Source organism: Phalacrocorax carbo, chromosome 3 (assembly GCF_963921805.1).
Source record: "Phalacrocorax carbo chromosome 3, bPhaCar2.1, whole genome shotgun sequence".
Lineage (NCBI taxonomy): Eukaryota > Metazoa > Chordata > Aves > Suliformes > Phalacrocoracidae > Phalacrocorax > Phalacrocorax carbo.
The window spans coordinates 60302927-60330716 of NC_087515.1; the positions used below are offsets into that span (position 1 = coordinate 60302927).

The 27790-nt window shown below is 40.3% G+C and overlaps 1 protein-coding gene across 2 annotated transcripts in view; it reads left to right on the top strand.

Annotated features, from left to right (window-relative positions):
* The window catches only part of TIAM2 (TIAM Rac1 associated GEF 2), a 90397-nt gene that overhangs the window by 16823 nt on the left and 45784 nt on the right, over positions 1-27790 (top strand). Inside the window, exons 6-13 of one of the 2 annotated variants that reach the window (XM_064447077.1) lie at positions 7972-8157; positions 9386-9532; positions 13131-13193; positions 18005-18172; positions 20813-20923; positions 21388-21466; positions 22380-22472; positions 23539-23799. In XM_064447077.1, the coding sequence (XP_064303147.1) occupies positions 7972-8157; positions 9386-9532; positions 13131-13193; positions 18005-18172; positions 20813-20923; positions 21388-21466; positions 22380-22472; positions 23539-23799 (1108 nt within the window). Of the gene's footprint in view, positions 1-7971; positions 8158-9385; positions 9533-13130; positions 13194-18004; positions 18173-20812; positions 20924-21387; positions 21467-22379; positions 22473-23538; positions 23800-27359; positions 27485-27790 lie in introns of those variants that run through there. The other variant, XM_064447075.1, reaches the window with a different exon arrangement.

Consider the following 27790-nt stretch of genomic DNA (forward strand, 5'->3'; position numbering starts at 1 on the left):
TTACAACTGCTGAAGGCTTTTTGGCAAAGTCACTTCAGAGAAAAGTCAATAGATAACTGGGTTTCCTAATCTTTTGATTTAATGTCTTAGAGATTGGCTTTTGCAAAGGGAAAAAAAAATCTTGATGTAATTAGTAACCAAGAATTCTTAATATGCTTTGTAAGCTAACGATTTTGAGAAAACATTGTTCCTCAGGGAGAAGTTTGCATGTATGTAGCTCAGTTGTTTAGTAACTGTGGTTGTTTAGTTGTCTTTTGCTCACTTTGAGTAGTAAGAGGAATTTAAATTCTGGGCTTGGTTTTGTGTAAATTTGGTGGTGTTTTCAATCATGTGGCAGTTGTGATTCCTCTGTGCTGAAGTATACTGTATTGACAATACTGTAGCTTATAAGCATGCCCTACCTCCTATGCTGGAAAACTTCACTGGTGATCTATTTCGGGAAGTCAGCGGAAATACTGTATTGTGATTGACTTCAGAGTGACCACGGTGTTTTTTTATGTGGAAAGATGAGGCACAGTGTTAATTTCTTACCACTGGGGCATTGTCTTGGGAAATGTGATTTCTAAATCCTTTCTCCTTTTCCTTCCTCTTCCTCTGAAAAGCAACCACCCAACCTCAGCTTTCCTTTTTGAGTTTTTTTTTTTCACATATGTATTTATTTAAAAACAATACCTGTTTCTTTGCTGAGGACTTAGTAATTCACAGGGCTTTACAAGCAAGCAAAACCTTTTCTTGTTTCACAGTTACCATCACCTGAAAGGCAGTTGCAATAAGGAAACCTGGACTTATAAAACTGCTATAGGTATTTGAATGTATGTACTTGTTTCTTTTTGCTGTCCAGCAAATGGACTGGAGAAGCTTATCTGATATTCTGTCTTTTAAATATGGTGGATTTGCAGGCTAGCAATTGATGAAGCTAGTGCTAAACAGAAGTTCAAAAAAAAAAACGACAAGGAAAATGTTTTTCTAGAGAAATTGTTGTTTTAGAGACTTGATGCCATCGAACTAGTTAAGAAATGCCTTCAGCATTGCAGCATAGATCAGGGATTCTCTCTATCTGGGTTTACTGGTCTAATAATGATAGTATTAGACTTAGTAACTGTTTAAGAGAAAATGGCATCACTTCACAGAGCTGTTGATATCATTGGACAGTTTAGAAAAGATCAGTGAAGCATCTACAGGAGCAGTGTACATACAGCAACCAGTCCTAGTAGGCCACTGGAAATCCCAGCTCTGCACATACTACCTACAGCCATGGGTGTTTATATTACTATATGCAATAAGTATGTTGTGGGTGTTGGTATTCCCCCAGGGTGTAACTTCTCCCCTAAACCAAAGAGAATTAGGATGAAAGGTAGCAAATTCGAAAATCCCCTGGCGCTGAGATGAATTTCAAAGACCGCAGAGTCACAGTCTTTAAAAAAAAAAAGTTAGTTTTCCTAGCTGTTTAACCTGCTAGAGAAATCACAGTGTTTGCTGTGAATATGGAGCCCTGACTAACGGCTACTGAAGTTAGTGAAAGGGATTATTAGCATTTATTCAGAGCTCTTTAAGCAAAATATTGCACATTAAGTAAAAAACAAGGCTGTCTCTGCCTGTAGAATGGTTTTAATGGGATGGAAAATCTACCTCACAGTGAGGGCACCACAGCTCTGGGTGTACTTCTTTATGTACTTGGTACATAAATCTATTCTGTTGTCTCGTTTTAGAACAATAATATGAAAAATAGTTTCTTGAAAGCATTCTGGGCTTTTCTCTTCAAATTTTAGTATATTGGTATAATAATATTTTCCAAGCTATTCAGAGGTTTCTGATGTGATTCATATTTTCTGTGCACATGATACTTAACTTACTTATCAGATGGGTTATGAACATAGGTATTTACTTGCAGGCATTGAAATGGTGGTGCATTAATGAGAAGAACAGGCACATGCTTGGAGATTATTTTTATGGAAATTTTAATGTGTGTCCTCTAACTAAAAGTAGTTCATCTGTTGCCATAAAAATCAAAATAAGGGGATTGGTAAGAAGGTGTCCTGTTTGCTCTGGGTAGTCATTAAATCCATTAGTACCTTTCTTCTCTTCCCTGTGGTGGTCTTTGGCTCTTTATACAGAGCGTAACCTCATTACTTTTTTTGTTTAACAGGTACCTGACACTTCTTCTTTTCTCTCACATTTATAGGTAGGTGACTGGAGTAGCTTGGGGGATTTTATTCTTCAGGCTCCCCAAGGCCAAATTTCATGTCTTCATTTTCTTTAAACCCCCTGTTGAAATATTGTCTGACTTTCTGATGAAAACTCCAATAACAATACTCAAAGAGAATCTTTTCAGGGAACTTTGCTAGCACTTGGCAGTTTTGGTGCATACAAATTCAATGAGAATCACGATATAGGGTTACTTTTCTTTCTTCCATATCCTCCTAAACTAGAAAACAATATCTAAACTTGTTATAACAGATCTTCAGTTTGGGTGGTCTTTGAACAGGCTAGAATAGAGCTTCACTTTCTGAGGGATTCAGTACTATTTCTTTTCCGGTGTTGCTCTTCAGTGGAGGATGGTCCCTGCAATCCCTGCTAATGATCTGAGGTCATTAGCAAAATCGTTCTCTTTTGGTAGTAGCCAGTGAGTAGGCAGCCAGGAAAGTTGAGGAAGGTCATCTCCATTCTCCTCACTGCTGTAATTACTGTTTTGCAGATGAGTGAATTTCTGTCTTTGTTTCACAAAGATTTAGCATAAAATAATGAATGTGGGGTTGCATAGCATGATCTCATACAATGAAGCTGGTGTGGGAGCCTGTGCAGGAAGGGCTGGTCTTCTGGTTTTTGGGGAGGGAGAGCTGGATAGTAAGGTTCAGTGACTGTCTTAATTACATCCCTAGCTATAGACATATACGTGGTACAGCCAATTTCAGTCAGATTATTGACAAAAATGTAAATCAGGTACATGTGGGTGCACTTTTGTGCTATCAATGGTATTAAGAATAAGATTTCCTCTACCTGTTTTGGTTAGAAATTATGAAAATTTTGTTCTTCCAAAACAAGCAGAAAGACGGCATTTAATGCAAAACAAGGCTGTTGTTGTCTTGTTATTTCAGGAAGTTTTCTTAACTATTTTTTAAGTCACTAGGTAGAATGAAGAACAAAGGGTATTGCTAATTGCAGATCATTGTTGTTGTACTCTACTATGTTCCCTTCTTTATTTCTTTGAGATAGAAGTTATGACAGTATCTCTGTAGTGTCCTTTAGAGTAATGGAATTTCTGAGAGTGTGATGTTTTTGCTTCTTCAAGTTCTCTTTAGGAAGAAATAACAATAAAAATCTCTTCCTTGTCCCCAGAAACCAAGTGACTCATTTATCCAGATGGGTACAATATGAATTGTGTCTGAGAACCAGGGACTGGAATGCAAAGAGTTTGGTGTTGTTTGTAATGTGGTTGAAAAGCTGTTTGTATAAATACAAACAGCAGCAGAAGTTTCTTTTAAATCCACAGAGTTCTCTACATCAGCTTGCAGAGACACTTTGCATCTGGGAAGATGTTGCGTAGGGGAAAATTTCTGAATTGTTTACTGCTATAGATAATGAATTGTGTCAGTGAGGAGCTCATGTTTCTATATGGTATAAGAACTGTTACTAAATCTGATCAGTTTTAGAGGCTTAAGCACCGAGAGAAGGCCCTCCTCCCTGTTTAGCTTTTCTTTTGTGCTACCTTAAATAAGTGCCATGTGGAAACCTGGTACTTTGTTATCAGTTGAGCTGCCCAGGAAGTTTCTTCCATCCTTCCTCCAGGTCCTTGAAGAATTTCTACTTCGAGCTGATAAGGTGTCATTTCTGGCATTGCTTTCCACCATTTACATACTGGTTTGGGGTTTATTACACTGAGCTCTTCTTACTTTGTACAGAACAAGTATTTGAAAATGAGACAGTCCTTCCCCAGCCCCACCAAAAGACATTGTTTGTGCCATACTATAGGAAGGGTGAGGAGCCAGGGGCCCATCCCTGAGCAGCACTGCTGGCACTGCTTTCACTGGGAGCCTCAGGGCCCTCCTTTTTATAGTCTGCAAGCCCTAGGCATGTTCTAGTGGAGGTGGAGGTGCCTCCGCTAGAGGTGGAAGGTGGAGGTGGAAATGTCACCTGCAGAGAGGACTGTATAGCATGTAGGAACTATGTAGGATCCCCATGTCATCTGCTGGAAACCACTGGTCTGTATTGACTGGTCTGAATGTATTTACCCCTTGCCTTTCCAAGCTCCCACTTTAGAGTTTACCTATAGAAACCTAGCAGGGTTACTGAATTAACAGACACCTGATTTTGAGCACCTTCCTTTAATTTGTATCTTTGCATGATTTAAATATAATTAGTTTACAATTGTTTTAGTGTCTGAATAGATTTTTTTCACTAACCTGGAGGAGAATTGGCTATTTATGTTCTGAAAATTATCATTAATGTTGAAGTACTGCCAAAAGTACCGTGCTGATGGTCCTTTGTATATTAACTGTTAAAAACTCATGCCTCAACTAAGTCTCTGATGCAAAAGCTCATCCCTTCACTTAGCATTCCCCATGTAATTACTGTCTTGTCTCTGCACCTGGCTTCATTGCCTGAGTTCTCCTGGTGGCCCAGGCTAAATAATTCATGGCCCTAGTTCTTAAGGATTCACACAATTTACTCCTTTCTATCTCTCTGCTACAGCCTCCTTTTTCTCTCTACCTTACAGGGATCCTGTTAGGCTGAATACATTTATTTGAGTGGCCCCTCCTTGCCTTTCTCCCAGGTGCTCTTGGCGACCACTAAACCCAGAAATCCTTGCCTAACATTTGCCTGTACTGAGAATGACATCCTCCCTTTCTTCTAGGAAAAACCTTTAATGCTTTTCCTATAAGTTCAGATGGAGGTTTTGAAACAGTCACTGAAAGAGGGTGGTTTTGGATGCTCTGGGTGCTGTAGCCAGCGATTCAGGCAAGCGCAACAGCTGAGCAGGTCACATGAGGAGCGTTTCATGTGTGCTTGCTTGTTTTGGCGTGCCTCGCATCGCGCCATATCTCTTATCTCTTTGCAGACTCGCTTCATGCTGCTGTTGGCCTTTGTTACCCACTCCCGCTCTCACGGCTGTCTGGTGCATCCACTTTTTCCTCTTTGCTTTTGAGCAGATTTCAAAAGGGCCGTTTTGTCTGTGCATGAAGTTAAGTCCTTGAGCCGTCTTTTGGGCAGTCCTCCCACGTGGGGCAGAGATTTGCCTCACACAATATTAGAATAAGGATCGCAGCAGCTAGTCTGCAGGCTGTAAATTAACTTCATGGACCAGGTCATACCGCGCTTTGAAGTTGTTGCTTTTTCATTTGTGTGCTTCCCCCATTTGGTCTTCAAGAGTATAAATCTTTAGGAAGAATTATCATAGTTTAAAAGGCTTAGACAAATAGCAGCTGGTATTGGTTCGTGGTCTCCAATTGGTTCCAGACATCCCTGGTTTTGATAAGACTACAAGACAATTCCAGAAATTCCCTGCCTACAGCTTTTGCTAATGCCATTAAATGTAATGTCATGATTACCAATGCTTTTGGAGCTGATTAGCCAGCATCCTGCATGACTGATAAACACCATAATTTAATTATTTCTTCAGAATGTCCTCATGTTGTACCCCACTCCCCCTTCTTAGATTATCTTTATTTTAAAATACACTTAGCAGAAATGTTTAATGGGGATTTTGAAGAATGCCTCAGAAACACAAGGATGCCTGTGTTCAGCTTGTGCTCAATGGGGGCAGGATGCTCCATTCCAGCAGTGCCCAGAACAAGCCTTGCTCTGTTCCCAAGGTATTCAAAGTTGGCTTGGCTCTGTACCCATGGAGGTTTCATCCCAAACAGAAGGACTTCACCTGAGCTTGTAGCTTTTGCCTTTGTGAAAAGCTGACATCCATGTTTTTATTCTGGTTGGGCGCTGACACAGAGAAAGAGCTCATCACAAAGCCTATTGGAGTTGTCCCATGCGTAAAGTACTGGCAAGCAGAAAAATGCTCTGTAAGGAGTATGTGAGAGCACAGAGTATGCAAAGTAAAGGTTGATGATCAAATAAACCCAAGAAAAGACATGATTCTTCTTTCTGGGGCACAAAGGATGCATGTTTTGAATGTCTGTGGTGAGAGATTAGGTGAGATGTCTTTGTTACATGTAAATCTCTGTCCTTTTTTTCTGGACTTTCATGAATTGCTCTTGTGATAATATTTTGTAAATGTTATCTTTTGTTTTTAATAGTCATTCCTTGAAAGATTTTTTTAAAGTGTACTGTAAATTATAATTTTTCCTTTGCAGATGTACAAGATCGTATATTGTCTTCCCTTTATTCACCCTCCCTGCCAAATAAGATTACCTTTTACTTCCAAAAGTATAGCCATAACTGATGCCACAGTTTGTGAGCACACATGAAAGGAAGCCAGAATAGGTAATGTCTCAGTTGTAGTAAAAGCCTCAGCACCGTTTTGCCAACAGGGCCTTTTTCACCCTTTCATTGCTCACTTCTTCCTTGCTGAAAGTAAGAGGCAAGATTCTTGTTTAGTTCTTGTGATATTTGGCAACATTATAAGGAAACCAAACTGATTTTGCTTCTAGACGAGCCTGCAGGTCATAGTTCACCTGAGATTTTTATTGTACTTATCAGCCTGTTTTCTGAGTCACAGAGGTGGTTGTCGCAACCTTGGCTAATCTCAGTTAAAGCTGATAATGTCCTGTACGCTCAGGGACAGGCAGGGTGTGCCGGTGAAAGGTATGAAGTCAATGCACGTTAGAGAAAAAGTGCTGAACTTTCTCCACAGCCCTAAACCACCTGTGGAACAACCAACATGCAGTGATTGGAGCTGACATTGAAGATCAGCATTGTCAGGGGATTTTAACAATCTTCAGTACACGAACTTAGTGTACATTAACCTAATGGACATGCCTTTTCCGCTTTCCCATGCGTGAATGTGCCTACTCTATTAAACACAGCTGCCTTTTTATTTGTACTGTTTATTGGTATTAATTTATATTGTACACTGTGGGACAGATTTTAGCTGCAACTACCAATCTGTAAGTTGGGGAAATGAAAAGCAAAATTTGACTTTTGTGCAGTGCATAAGAATATGTGTTTGTGTAGATGAGTGTTTATCTACACAGATACTTAAAACCTGTCATCTGACTTTTGAGTCAGAACTGCATTTGTCTAGTAAATATTTGAATCTCTTAAATTCCCTAATTTTACATTGAAACTGGATTAAGCTGTCTGTTACACCTGCATGTGCCTGTGTTAGATATGTTCAAAAATTGCATGAGGGGTATGTATACATTCTTGCTCTTGGTCCAGTGATTTGTAGTGGACATACATAACTCATTTTTGGAGTTTGCCTGAGTGTAAGCATGTCTTAACCTATTAGTCAGACAAAGAACTACACACTCTTGGTTTGCCAATATTGTCCCCTGTTTACAGATAGAGAGGCCACAGGACGATAGTAAAGAATGAGTGGGACCTATCAGTGCAGCTACTTCATTTTGCGTAGTGCATTTGTGTAGCTATGCAGCTTTGCTTTCACCCAGCCACCTATACAATCTAAGCTCATAAAAATGAAGGAAACAAAACTAATCTCCAAAAAAGAGAGAGAAAGCGAATGGAAGGGAAAAAAAAAGAAAGAAAAGCAGCCTTCATGAACCACAAGGTTGTGTTTTTATGTAACTGCTTTTGTGGCTATCAAACTACCCGAAGTTCATGGTATGTTCATCTTGTCAGTATGCATTTAAGACCACCAGCTTTGTTTTATTTCAAGCCATCTTTTGGGTTGATGTAACACAATATGACTGAATGTGTTTTGGCAGGGAATAACTAATCTAATCCATATACCACCAGATGAAAGTAATTTACCCTGGGTTTGTGGAAGAGCTTGAATTTTCAGTGCAGCCCACAAAGACATTTTTCCCCTTTTAATTGTCCCTTTTTATATCTAAACAGATCCAGCAATGGGAACAGAACCTGGAAAAATTTAACATGGACCTTTTCCGAATGCGATGTTACCTAGCCAGTTTGCAAGGTGGGGAGCTCCCAAACCCAAAGAGCCTTTTGGCTGCTGCCAGTCGTCCTTCAAAATTGGCGCTGGGGCGGCTTGGCATTTTCTCCGTCTCATCCTTCCATGCACTGGTAAGTCTGAATGCACTTCTCATGGGTGTGTTACACAAAGCCATCATTAATATTGTACTTAGATGTGGAATTATGCTGGGATAATACATGGCAACACCCACATGCATTGGCTCAGACAGCCCTGTTCCCTTCTCACCCTTTCTGCCTGTTCCTTGACTGCAAAAAAAATTTTCTTGCGCAGACACAGACTTTGAAACCCTGAGGATATGGCCATGACATTTTTTGGCCCCTGAGGACTCCAGAATTTGTGTACTTCTGACCTATATCTAAAAAAGAAACAAACCAAAATATTCTTCAGATGTAGACGAGTCATCGTATTAAAATTTGGTCACTGCGATTTCACCTCCACTGAGTTCAGAGTTTAAAGTGTATAGGTGCTAAGTCACTTAGAGTGAAAAGACCCTAATACAGAAATTTCCAAAAGTGATTCAGGTCCCTCTGGGCTGAGCTGATCTTTTTTGGTGGTCCCAGATGGCTCTATTTTTCAGAAACAGTTTGATACCCTCCTGAAGAGGTAGTATTTTTAGAATAGGCTAAAACTAGAGAGAATCCGAAATTATAAGTCACTTTTTAAGAACTGTGGTCTGTGTTTGCAAAGAAGAATGCGGGAGATCCTCAGCTACTGTAAACTGTTGTCACCCTGTTGGCTTTAAGTGAAGTATGGCAGTAGCAGGTTTGCCTCTGCTCTTTAACCGTGGCAGGGCTGTGAGGCTGATCTTGGCAGAGAGGGGTGGACCACATCTGCTGCATGAGGAGTCAGTCTGAATAAGTCCTGAAAGTCCTGTCAGGGAATATATTTCTCTCTGCCACTGTTTTTATCTGTGTGGTTTATGTCATTGCTTGTTAACAACTCAATGCCATAGCACATTTATCACCTGTTTGGCAATTTTGAGTCTTTCTTCCTCTAGCAATTTCATATCTGAATGATAGGTTATCATTCTTCTTTGGAGTCTTTTTATTAACTTGTTGTACAGAGCAATATTTTCTCAGTTCCTCCCTTCCTATGACCTTCTAATTTTGCCCCATGACAAAAATATTACACTATCACACCACTGGAATACCAAAAGAAGCATCACCACTGAAACTTTAAAACACTGTCTTTGCACCTTGGCATATTACATTGAGGTGAACTAAAGTAACTGTGCTTTGATGCGTCAAGTTGAAATAACTGTCAATATTTTGCTCTTATGAAAGTGATATAGGAAAGCCTGTCTCTGTGTTTAAATAGATATGCTCCAGGGATGAAGCTGCTCTCAGGAAACGTACCCTATCTCTGTCACAAAGAGTCCGAAATAAGAAGGGTTTATTTTCTTCGTTAAAAGGACTAGACACATTGGCAAGAAAAGGAAAAGAAAAGCGACCATCCGTAACTCAGGTAGATCTTATTTCCTGGGAGTAGCATAGAAGGGCTTGTTTCTGCTGGGGCTCATCCTGCAAGGTGCTGTTGGTGCACGGGGCAGGAGACATCTGTCCATCAAATTTGCATGCACAGTTTCAGTAGACATGGCAGATTTGCAATGGAAGCATCACTTTTGAAGAGTACATATCTAATTTTGGGTTTATTTGTAATAAGTAAGATTGGTGAATCAGAGGTTTTGACCCAGTGGGTTAGTTTATTATCAACAGCATGAGACCATCAGGTTTGAATTTGTAACAAAACTTGCCTTCTGGCACATTGTAAACTGTTTGGAAGTAGGGTTTCTTTGGAGATAGCCTGTATGCGCAGTCCTTAACACTGTGTTGTGCTGGTTTATGACTGGGACTCTGAAGTACTATTGCAATTTCACGTTGAGTTAACACAGGTGAGTCTTCAAAGGAAAAAGAGGAGAGTGTGCTGCGAAGACAGCCATCTTTGGCATGGCCTCTGAAAGCAACATGCCCTGCTTGGAAGCATGTTTTAGCCAACAGGAGAAGACCGCTGTCAGGCAGGAGGCCAGCTGCAGGCGCAGAGAGCTGACCAATAAAGCTGTGACAGTTTACACCAGCTGAAGGCTTGGTGCAGTTTTGATGTGTCGGGGCAGGCTGGCCCTGGGGGGAAGGGCTGTGCTCACGCGTGACCCCCCTGAAAGGCTGCGTTACTGCTAATGAAGCTAGAGCATCTTACAGGGTCATTTTCTCTTTGTGAAACTAATGGCCCATGCACACATTCAGTGTAAACGCGTATCAGGAGTCTGTGTTTTCTCAAAAAAACCCACAATTAAATCTGAAACAAAAGTTCATTGCCTTCTCCCTGACAAAACGGTAAATAAAACCAGAGACAATTCCTTGACAGAGAGGCAGAAGGCATAGAGGTGCTATTTTAACTAGCCTTTGCCATGTCTGCTGTTTCTCCTGCAAATCAGTATTTTGTGCATTGTTTATTAGGTGACTTTGCTCCTGCTCTTCCCTGGCCCTTGTATTTTGATTTTATTAATAAAAAGATCTGTGATCAACTCTTGAAAATCAGCTGTTCTTGCATGTCTGGTAACTGCTTTTGGAATATTTAAACAAGCCTATCTGTTTTGCGTACTGCAATAGTCCCAGAGCTGATGCAACAGACTTAATGTTGCAAAATAACACATCAGGATTTTCTGGTCTAGTGGTTTGTATTTTTAATAGGTAAATATTTATCTATGTGTTATACTGAGATTAAGCTTCCTTGGGTGACTGTTATGCATTTTAGCATATTGATCGAGATGTGTTTACATGGTGAAATTGAGTAAGAATAAAACTCAAGTCTGTCTTATGAAAGAGGGAAATGAAGGAGAAATTTTCTACAAGTCATCCTTTTTACATAATTTCCCCTGTGTTCCCCAGCAGATGAGGCCAGTCTGCGAGTCCTGCACCTCTATTTCTTTATTAATAAGAGCCCTGAGAGAAGGGATGTTATGCCCCTTAGCTCTGTTCCCAGTGGAGCCGATACCTCACACTGTCTTAACTGGGTAATATGTCCTCCTGTATGCTTTATAGCCCATGAAGGGGATTCTGTGGAGCTGGGGACAGGGAATCTTACTTCCATGGCAAGGAGAGGAGGCTCCTGCTGCCCTCCTAGTGCTTTTCCTAGCGTGGAGTAGGGAGCCTTGGCACAGGCAGAGGTGCCCCCGGCGTGTCCACACCCTCCTTTTTCCGAACATCGTAACCAGTTGGCCCAAAAAAGTATTCGTTTTCACCCATGAGCTGAGGTTCTTGATTTTTTTTTTTTTTTCATTAAGCATCCTACAATAAAACTAAGGAAATGTAAACGCTGAGTGTTGCGTATGAGTAACACTGGGCTATGACTCATACCTGTAAAAGTGAAGAATTTTTAAGGACATGGCTCAAAAACTGACCCATGGACCTAGAAAGTGGCTGAAAAGGGAGCCACATCCTTGCTCAGACTTGAGTGTATGCATGTAATTGTGTATCAAAATCACAATAGGCCTGAGGCTTGTCGTCTCTTTCAGCCCATTGGGAAACTGGGTTAAGCAGCGAAGTGGAGCTTGCTTCTCTGCTCATTGTGCTGTGATGTCTGTGTCAAAAAATAGGTTAAAAATATCTTGCTTTCTTGGATTTAATTAAAGTTCATTTGACTGGAGCTGGTATGTTTTAATCTACCATACCCTAGCTTCAAAATTAGATGGTATATTCTTGAACATTGTTGTGTCATAGAAGTTTTAAATTTTATCTTAAGTTTAATTTTATGGTATTAATAAAAAAGAGGTTCAGAGTTTCTATGCTGGGAGGCTTTTGTAAACATTAATGAAGTGGCTTAGTCTTTTACAAACCAGTTAATAAAACTGCACTGTAGCAGATGGGGGATGTCTAGGCTCCCATTATCCTCAGTTTCTTAAATGCTTATCTGCTTTCTTGTGTTTAAATGATAAACTGTTTGCAGAAATCATAAACAATAAAATACTTTGATTACATCTGTGGGTGAGACAGGAAGAGGAAATTCAGAAGTGGTGCCCTTTATTTGCATTGTCAGAAACTAGATTTCATACGAAATTTTAAGAGAGAGTTTGTTGTTGTCTTGGATTATGCGAAAGGCTTTTGCTAGTACAAAAAAAAAAAACTAGAAAAGAAAAACCTAAACAAAAAAAGCTCAGATGTAGGTTTGATATTGTCCTGATTTGGTGACTGCAGGAGAAGTTAAAAAAATGCTATTTATCTTTGCACTTCAGGAGGATAATGTTATTACCTGCAAATCTCAACATGGTGTATAAACTGCATAGATCTATCTGTGTGTTCATACAAGTCTTATCACCAAAATACCTGGTTGTATCCATAGTCATTTATTGGATTTTTAAAAAATTTAATTAATAAGCCTAACATCTTTGTGAGATACTGGTAGTTAAGCTTTCAAAACAGATGGGGAATGGAAATCTCAGTTTCTGCTTTCACCACTTCCAAAGCAGACACAGTAGGCAGCTGTTTTCGTTACTTAATAGTGCCGGTTTTGGGTCAAGTATGCCTTTAAAGCTAAGCTAAAAGTTTCCATCCATAGTCTCAAGCTAACTGCTTGGTTAGCTTGGAGTAAGAAAAACTATAGGGTAAGAAGTTCTAGAAAACAGCAACAATGATTTGAGATAGTTCCTTTAAATCATTATGAGATTTGTAGCTGTGCCTAACAGTATCTCAAAGGGTGAAACTATAACTTCAAGTGTAGTGTATGATTTGAAGGTGAATGACTTTAATCTTATTGCTAAGCAATAGATAGGAAAAAACAAGGACATGAATGCTTTTATACATATTTGAATGTGAGTGTGCGTGTAGCCTGAAAGAGAAAACTTGCTTAGATTTTCTTTATAGAGGGAAATATGTATTTCTTTAATACTTCTTCTAGTCAGAATAAAGCAATAAAAAGTACAAAAAAGATCCCTGGTGTTTAGCAGGTTGTTATATTTCTATTAATTTAGTTTTCTTTTTTTTTTTTTTTAAGGATTTACCTAACACGGGTAAGAAATAAAGTGTTATATTTGTTTAACCTATTTATTTATCTATGATATTTTTAATAGATTTTTGATTCAGCTGGAGGACATGGATTTGCTGGTGTCCAGAATTCATCCAACTCGGCTGAGGTAAGATATGCCTGTCCTCATTCTGTTTTTAAATTCCTGAACGTATTTCGCTAAGTGTATGATGAGGCTGGTCCAGAAACCCCACAGAGGTTCATAAAACGCAGTTAGTGTTAGATGGCAGGATTTTAATTCTTCTGCTGAAACCACTTTAATAGAAGTTTCTGAACGTTCATGGTAGCCTTTTAAAAAAAAAAAAAATCCCTGAAAGCTTCTTCACAACACTAATCCTTACAGTGTATGCGCTGTCTGAGAGAGGTTTGGAACTGAGCTCGTTTGCAAGCATCCTTCACAGTATGGCAAAACCCAAGGTGTATTTTTCCCCTTTGCCTACTTCAATACAACCTGTATATTTTGAATATAAAGGCAAATAAAGTTGTATTAAAGTCTGTGGAGGATACCAGCAGAGAAGTGCGAGTTCATATATAGCTGGAGATTGCCCAAGTAAAGGAAGAGGAAGCGGCATCCCCTCAACTGCGTTACTCAGTAAATAGCTGTGGCTGGTTTTCTCCAGTGCCCAGGAGGAGGAGAGCTGCTGCTTGCCCCTCTGCTTGTCACTAGTCATGGTTCCTCTCAGCTCCCGCAGCCCCCCTGAGGATAACATCACTGTCCCCTGGTCTGGAAGAAAAGCAGGATACTCCAAAATCCATATTCACATACATGCTGGACCACTGAGTGTTGCCTATGTCCTACAGGGCTTACGCAGACAGAATCCTTCTCGGTTGGCTTGTGCAGGCTCCAAATAAAAAATTCAAATTAAGTCTTAGGCACAGGGTTTCTGGACTTCATTTTCGGTATGGTATAGCTGGATTTCTTTAATGGCAATAAGTGCCATATCCAAAGGGGGTATTTGTCTTCCCATCTACCCCCTGTCCCAGTTCCTCATTTGTTCCCTGAACCAGATATTCCCCCACTGTGGTTTAAAACTTGAAAGAATACTTTAAAAAAATCATACTACAATACTCTTCCCTTTCAGCTGAGTTTGTCTATGAGTTATTAGACAAAAACTCAAAAACTGCATTTAAAATGGAATATTGCTGTTGAAAATTATTAACTGTAATGAAGAACTGTAATGAATCTTGTGAGGAAGGTTTGGACAAAGTTCATCAGTTCTCATAGGTTTTTATGTTGGTTTTTTCGTATCATTATGTGCTATGTGGTTCATTTTCTCATCAAGTGCCTTCATTTAATGGCTAGGTAAGAAAGGAATATATAATTATGCAGAAGTCATACCACTGAGAGAGGCATCTCCCACTGACAGCAGCTAATCCTGTATTGCTGTTTTCCCTCCTGAAAGTATCTTCACATTTTGTCTGTTCTTTGAAGAAGTATATTTGAACACCTGAATTCCCTTGGTTACTTGACCACTTCCTTGTTATGTCCTGGGGTGAGAAAGTGTTTAAACCAAATCACTCCTCTCTTTTCAAAATAAATTATAATTATGAGAGATTTCTGGGTGAAATGCTGTCCTGTAGAGAACACTTTCAAATTCCTTCACAATGTAGGGTGTCTTGTAAGATGGCATCCATTTTCCTCACCTCAGAGACAGTGAACATAATTTGTTCCTGTCCAGTCCTGTTAAAACACGGAAAGGTTTGGTCCCTCCTAAACCTGAGAAGAGGCAGAATCTCTTGGGTGCAGCCCCTGACAGTTTCTCCTGAAGGGCTGTGAGGCCAGTCCCTTGGTTCAGCACTGACCCCATTGGGGTTGATGGTGCTGCCTTGTGCAATGGGGTTTGCTGTGGGTCTCCCTCCCTTTTACACTGCTGCTGGCGTAATAAGTGCATTTGCTCTTCCCAAACCCTTTCGAGGAGACAGAGAAAGGTTTTGAAGGTGCCAGGGAGCAGGCAGAATGAAGTCCTCTCCCTTTGGTGCTCTGTGTGGGAAGGGACAAGATCTGGCTTCTTGACCCAGGTCTCGCAAGGAGGTTTGTGTGTCCTCCATAGCTGCTGGATAAAAGCAGCCTGCTCTGAATTCATGCAGGGGCTCGCAGCCCTGCTCCCTGGGTAGACGGGACCAGCGTGGGGGCAATGTTGCTGCAGATTTTGGGCCAAGCTTTGCAAAGTTTAGCAGGGGTGTGTTTCAAGACTGGAAAAAAAACCCCTGCCAATTTAGATGCTGAAGCAGAGCTCTGGAGCTCAACCTTATTTCTAGAAAAACATTATTATTATTATTATCTCAAATTTATTTCTTAAACCTTTTTTAAAATGGGAATTAAATATAGCGTGGGCATTTTTAAGATCCTGACATTTTGATGAATCATACGACAACTCAGAAATGATTCATCATAACTCTGAAAAACGTTACTTTGGCATCAGCCCAGTTTCATTGGCTGATTTCAAATGAAAAACAAAAACAGCATCAGAAGTTTTATAAAATGCTACCTGAGGAGTGCAGCGAATGACAAATAGTGAAGTCTGGCAGGGAGGCTGTATTTTCCCTGAAAAGGATGGTAAAAACAGAGGCAAACGGTGGGGGGAAATTATGAAGTAACCTATTGGTCCTACAGCAGCCCTGTGGCACAATGTGTGACAGTCTGCAAATCCTGGCGTCTATTTCTGGAAAATCAGATGGGTTGTTATAACTTTATGTGGCAATGAATGAATGAACTATTGTAGAATTAGTCACTGTAGGCATAACAGGAAAAAAAACCCAACTTTTTTCATGTCAGATTTTCTGAGGTGGAAAATGTGGATGAAGCAACAGCACCTTGACTGCAGTTAAGGAACATAGTTGTGTTTAATAACAGGCGAGTTTATCTCAAGGTGTATGCCTGAGCACCAGTGTACCTGGCAAGGAAAGGAGAGCATCTTACACTGGCTGCAGAACTTTTCTGTCCTGTCTTAAAAGCTTCTGGAAGAAGGTGGCCTTAAGCCTATTTCTCCTCACCTTCATACTGTATTTCAGGTTGGTTTTGTTTTCATCTCTGGCAATAGTGAGATTTATTTCTGTTGGACAGATTTGAAGAACTACTGTTGCAGTGCAGTAAACCATTGCAGTAGTTACAAACTTCTGAGCTGCTGGGAGCATCTCCCTAGCTGAGGCAGCATAGCTTTGGTTTTCCCTGGAGGAAGCCACCAGAGAATTCAGTCTGACTCATTCCTGCTCAACTCTCGCAGCCGCCTGCCTTGCCCTTTCTCCTTTCTGTTATTTACTGTGTGGAAGGAGGTCAGTGTTTTATTGCCAGGCACTTGCTTTAGTGCTTTCTGATGACCATGCTTCTATGGGAATTATCGTCTCCAACAGCACCAGTGTTATGAGCAGTCTGGAACCACAGCCACCGAGGTGAAACTTCACCTGGTGTAGATTTCATCGCTCCATTAATTGCAGTAGCATAACAGGATTCCTGTTATGTATAGTAGTTGCTAGATTTTAGTAGGATTTTCATGGTCCTGTGTTAACTGAAATTTCATTTTCAACTAGTTAAAAGGGACAGTTGAGCAAGACAGATAAGATTTGTGAATGTATTAGTTCATTAATATTCTGCCAAAACCAGCATTACTCTGGCATCAAATTATTACTGTGCCATACTCTGGGACGGCTGCAACCTGAATTTCTGCATTGTTTGGTAATGATCTGAACAGGATTGCTTACTACATCATTTTCAGAGCCACAGTTGTTATTTGGAAAAACAAAATAATATTGGTGTCTCTGTTGCTACTGGTACGTTGTTGTCAATAACTTTGCTGCCTGCAGCAAGGGAAGCAGTCCCTGTGCAGTGATTTTACTGCAGCTTTTAATTGCAGTGCACCCCTGGGCTTGTGTCCCTGCAGAGCCAGGAGGAAGAACTGCATAATCAAGGGGCTTTATGTAGGCAGCAACCCTCCCCCCCCCCCCCAACCAAACCAACTAACCAACGAAAAATACAGAGAAAAAAGCATTAGGGAGGTAGGCATTCCTGAGAACAGCTCAGGATATCTTAAAATATGTCTTGGGTGGCAGTTTTGCCACTTTACAGGTAAGTGTCCCTTTCCATTGACTGTAAGGGGACTCAAGGGACCCTCTCTGCATAAACTTAAATGCCTTGATGTTGGTATTTATGTGACGTGCTGAACAGGCAGACCCAAATATATAGGTGAAACTCCAAATTCTGAACAGCTCTCAGTGTTTTTCTTCTCTTTGTGTGGGTTCCTTTGAAACATGTAGCCTGACGTGCAGTACAGGAGAAAGTGTGAAAATGAAGGGTGAGAAAACGACAGGGAATTTATTCAGGGTGGATGTTGTTATTTGATCCAGAGGAATGGCTTTGGAGTGAGGGTGAATGTGAAGCAAAATGGTAAACAGGCTAATACCCTGTGCTACCTATGAAACAATATGTTCTTAAACTGTAAATAGAATAGGAACACTTTATTCTTGCTTTAGTCCTTTATTATGTTATGGCACGCCTTGCTCCACAGTGCTCTCTGCTGGAAGTTTACTATATTATTATTTTCGGTCAAAATTACAGTAATTCTGGGTTTTTTGCATTTGTTAATTAGGCAAAATTGTAGTAGTCAGTTGTTCTTAAGAATTTATTCACACTGCGATATATTATCAGGTAGCTACATATTTTTGCTCTGATTTAAATCAGTAATTAATATGATAAAGGCATAAAAGCCTGTAATGGGAATGCAGAGGAAGTGCAGTCTGTTCTCAAGAAAATCAAGTTTTCGACAGTGAATGAGAGCAGGTGAGAGAACTTTGTCCCTGTCTTGCAACGGGGAAATACACAGTACCGTGTCTAAATACATACCCGCTGCAAACTGCCAATGTAATTGTACTTTTGGGGTTTTTTGCAACTCCCACATACGTTGTACGTTTCTCCCTTGTTTCCAGCAGCAAGTTGATGACTTTTTGAATGTCTACTGCTCCGTGCCAGAGGGCATCCAGAAGGAGAGCGCTTGGGAAACACAAACGTATGTTCACTTCTGTGACGGCCAAGGAGTGGCGCTGACCCTCAAGCCAGAGCACAGGGTGGAAGATGTTTTGTCTTTGGCATGCAAGGTACTCAGTTTTCATCTATGACTGCACCTTGTTAATAGCTGTGGGGTTGAGAAAGAGCATAATATATCAGAGGATGTCTATATAGCGAGAGCGTAATACCAGCATCTCCCTTTCACTGTATTAAGGCATATTGCTGTGTTTCCTTTAGTTGTGTTATTTATGTATTGTAGCCAAGGTAGCAGGGTTATGGAAGGGTTTTCGAGAAGCATTGCTAGTGAATACTTAAAGTGGTGACGATTTGCCATGTCAGCCCCTGAGAAATCTCAGCCTGCGTCCGCTCTATGTTGTCATTGCAGCAAACCCAGTTGTTCCGTGCAAATTAATCCCAGAGGAGTAACAGGGACTGGTTGAGTTAATGCCAGGAGATTAAGACAAAGGCTATCATATATGTTTGCTTCTTAAAGGATCCTTTTAAGCTTTTAATAAAATACCAGCTCTACTTGTGAATTTCAAAGAGTGCATTCCCTTCTGAGTCAGTGCCAACAATTCGAGAGGGATTGCTATAGATCTTGGAACAGAAAACTGAGTCACAGGTTGAAGGTAAAGTAGAAATACCCATTTTAACTACAGACAGAGGACCACCACCTCTAGAACATCGCAACGTACCTAGCGCCTGTGTCTCCACAACTGCCAGTGCTTGAATTTAGCCCTAACTTCATGATTCAAGTCACTTAAATTCTGCAAACAAGTTTTTTGGAAAAACTAACTTTTTACTCCCACGTTCTGTGTTCTGACAACAGAAAAATACAGTTCATTTACTTCAAAAGTAACGGTGAAAATCAGGGGGGAAAAAAGTCCTGCTCTGTACAAAAAACAGCTGTAGTTTTTGGCATAAGTTAGTGTGAACTTTCAAGTGAGCTCATTCAGCTGGCTTGAAGTTAATTAATTCTGAGGCTTCTAATGGAGGAAAGGACCCAATTTAAGGGCTCTCTGCACCTGGCAATGTTGTAAACAAAAAGAATTGATAAATCATGCAAGTTTTTAAAAATCCAGAGTGAACTATAGTTTTTAAATCAAAATAAGCACGCTGATTTAACCAAGTCACAATGCGTCTTCATGGCATCACTGAGAAGAAATTATCTTCTTGTTGCTTTTGCTGGTGGGGACTGAGTCCTGGAGAAACAGTTTAATGCCTGGCCTTTTTAAAAAGTCACTTGTTCCTAGCCAGGCTGAAGGGATTGTCGTGAGACATTATTTGACCACTAGATGGCACGGTAGAGCTGAAACATTTGGTAATAGATACTGTGGCATGCAAGACCCCTGAAAGATGAAATAAAATTTACAAACGTAAAATTAAGTTGAAAAGGAAATTACTTACCTCTCTTACTCCATCATCCCAAACTATTTATAATTGTAAGGCTGACTTTTAATTTTCATTGTCTGTATCGCATGAAAATTTAAATTATTTGATTTTTTCCTTAAACATTTTTCTGTTTTATTTTTTCTTTCTATTCTGTGTGTAAAGCTTTTCATAAGCATTCTCTAATGCTGAATACTTTCTGCTCATCTATGCTGGTTCTTTTCCTTCTTAACATTTTCATTCTGCTCTGGTGAGTGTAAGGAGTCTTTCTTCTTAACAGAACATGTTTGAATGTTATGTGCATAAGGATAAAGTTCAAAGGGGTTGTTGTTGGTTTTTTTCCTTCCATTCATACTTTATGGGGTTTATACTTTTCTCATTTCTGTTTTCCATTTGAGACTTTTGGATAGCACGTATAGAAAAAAAAGTGCATTTGAATAAAATTGTTCAGGATACAGAACACATGCAACTCGTAAACTGTTACACATAATAAAATGTTAAGGTGATTACTAGTTACTCAGTAGATTTAGATTTTGTAAGCTGCAGAGATGCATTAAAGAGGTTAAATAACCCTCAGGGATGCAGTCATTCGTCCTCTTTTAGAAATGTTGCTTCCTCCTGTTTTAGAAATGTTGCTCTATTAATATGCTAAAATGAAATGTTTTGTGCAGTGGTCTCACCAGCATCCTGATTTTCAGAGAGATTCCCATCAGGGGCTCGACACTTTCAGGCTAATATCCTTTGGGAATATTCCTATTTCCCTTTGGCTTCCTGTTGAGACAGGATTCTTGCTTTGACCTCACATGGTGAAAAAAAATAGGTGGAACTCTCTGATCATAGATGAAACCCAGCAATAAAAATAAAATCCAAAAAAGGCAAACCCTTAGGGAACCTGCATCCCATCCCCTCTCCTAGCAGCCCATACATGCATACACACTTTCTACATCAGAGGAAAAAGTTGCTGAGCAGAACTGAGTCATTAAAAGTAGTCACAGCAAAGGATGGTTGTGAGTATAAGTTCAAAAGGACAGAAAACAGTTGTGATATCTTTGGAAACATATAGCAGTTCTCAGTTAATCTAATACCCAAGACATAGTGTTTATGAAAGGATTTGGGAGGATCATAAGAGAAAATGGAAATAGCACTTGAACCTTATCTGCTAAGCAATGCAGCTAGTTTTGTTTATACCACAAAAAATAGTTAGAAAATTACTTGTTGAGGATTGCTTTTGCATGATTTCTAGAGAGTTTTGTGTGTGTGTGTGTGTTAATTCTGTGTCTTCTGGGATTCTGGAAATTAACAACAAATTCCAAACCCCATTCATTCTCTTTATTCCTTAGATGAAACAGCTGGAGCCAAGACACTATGGCCTACAGCTCAGAAGACTGGTTGATGAAAACACTGAGTATTGTGCTCCTGAACCATATGAATACATAGTAGACCAGGAAAGTGTGATCCTTTTAGATAAAGCTCGGTGACGTCTGTAGCTACAGTTGAACTATCACCTACGAATAAGTGTGATTTAGATCTAAAATAAGATTTTAAAGCTGTTCCTAGATAGCATTCTGCCATCCTTGTTCACACAGTCCGTGCCTCTGCAGGCATTTGGGTGGATAGGCACTGCAAACGCTCTCTTCAGGAGCTGTTTGAAGGTTTAAGTGGAGCTTCTGGTACAAAAGCAAAGTGTCAGTCTCTACTCCGGGCTGGGTTTTCTACCTTTAACTTAGTCTGCATTTAGTCCCACTGACACTGGTGACGCTTGCAGAGTAACACAGTTGTCTGTGTAAAGACAGCACCTTTTGGCTCTTTATTGATGCAAAGACTATTGTGCTTATTTCTCATGCTGTACCTTTGGGTTTTGATGCTTGCAATGTCATAATTTGATGGCTTCTGTTATTGTTTTTTTTTCCAACAGGTGTATGATGAAATAGAAATTTGTCCGTTAAATGTTTATCATGTTCATCTTACAAAGACTGAAAACATAAGTGATTTTGGTAAGCTCTCAGGAATTTTTGTTCTTGTCATTGCTTACTTTCTCTCTTCGGGATTTTTCTGTCTCCGAGAGTGGGTAGAGCCATCCTTTTAGCTTGAAGTCTGAGTCTGCAAAGGACTTGAGGCATTATAACAAAGACCCAAACTGGTTGTTTTACACTGGCAAGCAGATTTCTTATGTTTGGGAAGGATCCACTTTCTAATTCCGCTGCACTGGCCAAATTATTCAAGCATGGAATTGTCAGAAGGCAAATGTCCTTTGCCAGGATTAACATAATCAGTCTCAGTCAGGCCATGGTAAAGGTCTGCCCTTTTTCTTCTTTGGTAGTGAGATCCCTTTTGGCACAGTATCAACAGTGTCCTTTGGTACAAATTCTGACGGGCTTTTTGTTGGTGGGAGGCGGTTATGCCTAGGAACTATAATATACCTTGCAATGATACCTTTGTAAGGCAACTCTGTGCTGTTCTTTGGCCGCATGTCTGTTGGTATAAATTACTCCTTTCTGGGCTCTCTCACTCACTGGTCTATGTGGATTTGCTGTTTTATACTTCAGATTTCCAGGTTTTTGATCTGTTTAACACACTTCTATATCTGAGGGACACACTGCAGAACTCTTACTGTAACGATGAGTTGTGTTACTGAAATGTCATATGGGGCTGAGGTAGAAAATATTTTTTTGAAATGTAATTTGGTTTTTACAGCACAGCATGACATTTCCTGGAAGTTGAAAAGTCCTATTAACTTTAGCAGGCCTTACTATGATTGAGAAACAATGTGATAATTTCTCTGTGCTCCATGGGTGTGTTCTCACAAGAAATATCCTCCCTCTGGTTGTGTAGAGTCTACTAAATACACAAACTAAAAGGGTAATGTTTCAGAGAAAGTTTATTTGATTTAAACCTCTTTTACTTCAGGCTTTGCCGTCACAGCACAAGTTGATGAAAATCAGCATCTCACCCGTATATTTGTAAGTGATGTTCTCCCTGATGGACTGGCATACAAGGAAGGTATTGTATCGTATTTGTGTTTAATACTGTACTTCATTATCTTTTTAACGTCTAACATCCCAAAACATGAAGGAGCTTCAGTACTGCTGTCCGAAATGGTTCTTGGCTTTTACTATTCATGGTTTTCTTTCCTGAAGACCATGGAATGTATGTGATATAAGGAAAGATAATGTACACAGAGTAACTGAATTACCCTTTCAATATAGTGGGGAGAGTTCTTGTTCACTCTTGGAGACAAAGTCTGTGTTCAGCCATCCGACCAAGTGCTTTTGCACAGAGGAACAGGCTGGAGAAAGAGTTCATCTCACACTGGGGAACCTCGTGGTCTTGGTCAGTCTCCAAGACCCATCACTTCCACTTTTGCTGGCCATGAAAAGTAGCCTCCCTCCCCAGAATAGTTTTCTGTATACATTTCTGTGAGCACCTTCTCTACTGTGCTGCTTAGAAACCATCCTTCTCTTCATTGGCACAGCAGGGTCACATGAGTTCTGCTCTGTGAAAAACAGAGACACGGACCCAGAAGAATGGAGACAGAGAGTTTCATTAGCTGCCGGAGGGTAATGACCACTTGGTTGTTGCTGACCTTGAAAGGCAGCAGTTGCCACTGTTTAGGTTTATAAAAAAGTTGATAAAGACTCCATCCATTGTTGTTCCAGTTTTGGGTGAATGATTTGATCTGCGTGATTAATGCCTTGTTCTTCCCAGATGATGAAATATGTTTTATACTGCTGTATGCTGGTGGTACCTGAGTCATGAGAGGTGCCTCTATTCTAATCTTCTTGAAAGTTGTGCTGCCTTCCCACCCACCAATTTCTGTAGCATCTTTAGAAAGAAACAACTCAATTGCTGTATTATGTGTAACACCTATAAAGTAAGCATGAGGTAGATCTGTCTAGTTATCGCACAAATAAAGCTCCCATTGATTCAAATGGACTTGTGGTAGGACTAGGCTATTTGAATTAAAAACAGGAAAATAAAAGGTGGCTCAGTTTGGTTTGTGATCCTTTACATTTTATATTCCCCTCTTTTTTTTTTTTCTTTCTTCTTCCCTTTCACATGCTCCCAGGGCTCCGAGTAAGCAATGAAATCCTGAGCATAAATGGAAAGGCTGTGTCTGATCTTGACCTCAGGCAGATGGAGTTATTGTTTTCAGAGAAAAGTGTAACGCTCACTCTGAGAATGAACCATTACGGGAATCAGCAACCTTTATGTGCGTCCTGGTCAGATGGCGACATTTCCAGGGACCCAAAGAGTTTGTTGCCCCCTCCAAACCAGTCACAGCTCCTGGAAGAGTTTCTAGATAACTTCAAAAAGAATACAGCACATGGTAAGAGGCTGACAATAATTTCATTACTTTAACTTCACTTCCAATATTGCTGTTTTTTAAAACTGAGTTACGTTTAAAATTCTGTGCTTGCCCCGGTGAGAAACCCAAGTACAAATTTTTTAAGTTCCATTTATGCTCCATATCTGTCTGTTATTTTATTATTTTCTAGAAAATAAAAATGGAACAGAACATGATCATTTCTGCAGGAAAATTACATTCTTTTAATCTGTTTGGTTACACCATCCAGTATTATGTCTCTTAACTGTTCAGTGTCATCTCAGGTACCTCCAATACATCCATTTCCCAAGCACTGGTGGTTGAAATGATGTGATGACTTTCAGAGACAGTCCTGTTCTGTGTTTGCCATGCTTTACGTATGGTAAAGTACTGCATACATTAAGGGTACCTGAAATGCAGTAATCATCATCCCCTCAGAAAGGAGTCATTTAGCTCTTCTCCCTCCCAATGATTTGTGTTCCCATTGGATGCAGCTGCTCACTGTCTAGAATAAAGACTGTGAAAACAGCTTTCTTAGGGATTGTTTTGCTACTACCTGCTCATATTTCTTACTCAATGTAATACCACTGGATTAAGCACTGAATAGAGGACATATCCAAACAGTGCTGTGTCAGGGTGAGGTCCTGATGGCTATGGGGAGCACCAGGCAGGGAAGGTGCCAAAAGCCTACATGGTAAGGACTGTTCCTGGATAATACTGCTGGTCCCAGCCCCAAGGAAGGTGCCAGTGCTCACTGCTGGGTTGCCTTTTCACCTGGAAATAGGAGGTAGCACATAGAGGGGCACTGCCGCGCTGGGTGGAGGAGAGCCGCTGTCACCCTTCCCTTCCTTTAGCTGACCTTACTTCACATGAGAAATACATCTTGTGATACCAGAATACTTGTAAACACCCGTCTGAAATAGCAAGTGTGTGGGGATTTGCTCCCCTTCCTTCCCACGCCTTGACTATTTTGCAAACAAGAAAGAAGCAAATTTAAATCTAGTTTCTTGATTGCAAAAGGTGCAGTTTCCTCGCTGCACCTCTTGGGGGTGCTAGTAAAATTCTGCAGGAAAGCCAGGCAGGGTGCACTGCTGTGTGAGGAAAGCAGCAAGAGGTCCAAAAAGGGATTGCTGATTTTGTATGTAATTATGGTGGCAAGTGTTTTCTGATTGCAATTTTTTTCATAATTAAAAATAGGATAAGAATAAGAATCACATAGGACAGGTTGTTAGAATGGATTTAATTATAAAGCAATTTTATTAGGTCATCTTTTGAAATTAAAAGAAATCCGAATACAGGATTTGTGTTACAGTAAGTAGCATCTCTCTCAGGGGCCTTATTTCAATTTAAAATGCCATTAAATTGACTAGTGGCACATAAAAGTTAGTGTCATAAAACAAAAATTATGATAGAGCTAATTAATTACATAATTATACCAGGGTCATCATTCAGCTTGTTGGCTTGATATCATAGGCCAGCATTACCCGGAGTATTCAGTATAATAAATGTATGTGTCCATTCACTAGATTCCTCATTGCTCCAGGATAAATTTGCAACCTGTGCAGATATTCCATTATAATAGGAAATACCTGGAGCATGTATTCTACTCTGAGCACTAGTGAGTAAAGGGACATTGTATATTTGCTTTTCTGCTTAGAAGCAGCTAAGGAAGATTTATTTTATACTGAAAGGGAACAAATACTTCTAAATTAAGCTTGGTGAGAAGGACTTTAATGTTTATTGAATTCAGTGCTTAGCGTCTGATCACCTGATCAGGTTCAAATGGAAACAGAAGAAAATGGCATTGCTTTGAATTTATAGATAATCATAAATGGTTTAACTGTTCTATGCCCTGTTACTGACTCAGGAACTGAATAATTTTATAGATAAGAAGAGGGGGTATTTAATGATGCAAACCGGGATTTGGAGGCCAGAGACTCTTAAATTCACGTCCTGCATTTATACTGTTCTGTCTCCTTTAGTAGAGTTGAGTGAGTCACTCTGAAGACCAGAGTTTTCAGAAATAATTTTCGACATTTGCTTGTCCATATTGAGCCTGTTCTTCCAAGGCAGCACCTTTGAAAGTCAGATAGTGCCAGTGGAGGGGGACCTCTTTCAAAAATCAAGCGCAGTTTGTCTCAAGGTACATACCTGAAGTCAAAAACCTTAGTGGTTCTGCTGTTGCCTCCCTGTTTTTAAAAATTAACTAACTCTATCTTGCTAGAGTACTATGAGGATTAATGAGCTAAAATTAACGAAGTGCTTGCAAAATGGAAAATTTCAGCACTGAGTCACGCAGTAATACCCTGCCTGGTGACAACCGCCAAGGAAAAGCAAAACAGAATTTACTTTAAATCACTGGCTTTCTATAACTTGGGTGGTAATAGTTTGTCCGCATTTGTTTACAGTTTTGTAACTTTTTAGCACAACTCTGATGAATGCCTTTTCCCACATATTCTGCTATGTCAAGGAGACCCGATTTTACCTTGTGGCTAACTTTGGCAGCCTTTACTGTACAGAAGGGAAGTGATTGACTTTTCCAAAGCCAAAATCATTCCCAGGGAATTTTCTGTGAGAGTGATTCATTTTCTCCAAGAGGTTGCTATAACCTTGTAGCTGTATTTTGGACCTGCTGTGGCCATGTCATTTAATCTCCCACATGGCAACACTATGTGCTTGCTGCTTAGCGGCTTGTCTAGTAATGAGCTTATCCTGGAAAAGAAATGAGATGAAATACTTTTTAAAAGTGCACTCATAAATGTGGAAAACCAAATAACAGAGCAACTAAATTTGCTCCAAGCTCCAGTGCTAAGGAAATTAAACAAATATTTGTGTAGAATTAAAAAACTGAGGGAATTGGACTGGAATTCTTACAACTGTGGAGGAAAAAAAATGCCTCATTTTAAGATGGCATGGATGTTTGAGGAATAAACAACAGAAAAGGCAGGAGAATTGAAAACTCTATATTTAGGGCAATGCTGTGTGGGTTAACGCTATATCTATAGAGCGCTGAGGCAGGAGGTAGAAGCATTAGTAGGTGTGAAAACCCATTGCAGTATGTGAGTTGCTGTCAGAGTTGGGCAATTTCTTTTCCCCCAGCAAGTGGATTTTTGCCAAAAATGCTGTCATTTCTGGTTAGTTGACACTGTTGAAATCAACCCTAATTTGTAAATAGATCTCTGTGATTAAAAGAAAAAAAAAAGAAGAAAACAGTGGGGGATGGGAGTTTGGATATGCTTTAACAAGTTTCCATGAAGAAACACTTTCATCTGAGAGGGTTAGAGAGCTAAATGGAGAAGAAACCATTAAAATACAAAGAAAAAGATGGGCATACTGGCCCTTCACTCCCCGTTGAAGTCCTCATCCTTCTGGGGTAGGGCACTTACCTTCTGTGCAGGGTCTGGGTTCCCGTCTGACCCATCTTTCTAGAGGTGTGGTCCCAGGAGCAGTGAAGAAGGCTTGGGTGCTGCTGACAAGGAGGAGGCTTGCTCCTCCTCCTCCTCCTCCCCTGCACCGCCTTAGCTCTCCCTTCCAGCCCTATAGCACTCGTCCCACGCCTGTGCTGGCAGCAGCACTTGCTGGAGCCCTTGATGAAGCTAATTAAGGAGAAAAATTTCTTCTCTCCCCTCCCTGCAAACTCAGTGAGTTGAACCGGCGGGTGCAGAGGTCTGACAAGGGCCAGAGCCAGGTAAGCAGCAGGAGGAGGAGCAGGGAGCAGGCAGGTGCCGGGGGAGAGCTGTTTGCAAGGAGAGTTACTGTCGGAGGTGGCAAACTCTCTTTCAGCCAACCTTCCCACAGAGCACTTCTCCAGCCATTTTGGAGGATGGGTTTTGCCCTCTGTTTTCCAACCTCTCACACCGATCCCCGGGCAGCAGAATAGTCTGGGACGTGCTGGTTTGCGTCGCTCCTGACGAAGCTATTTTATGTTGTATAAAGCATGGCTGGAGTCAGAGAGAGAGTCAGGCTTTGTGCTGTTGGAGAGGTAGCTGGGATG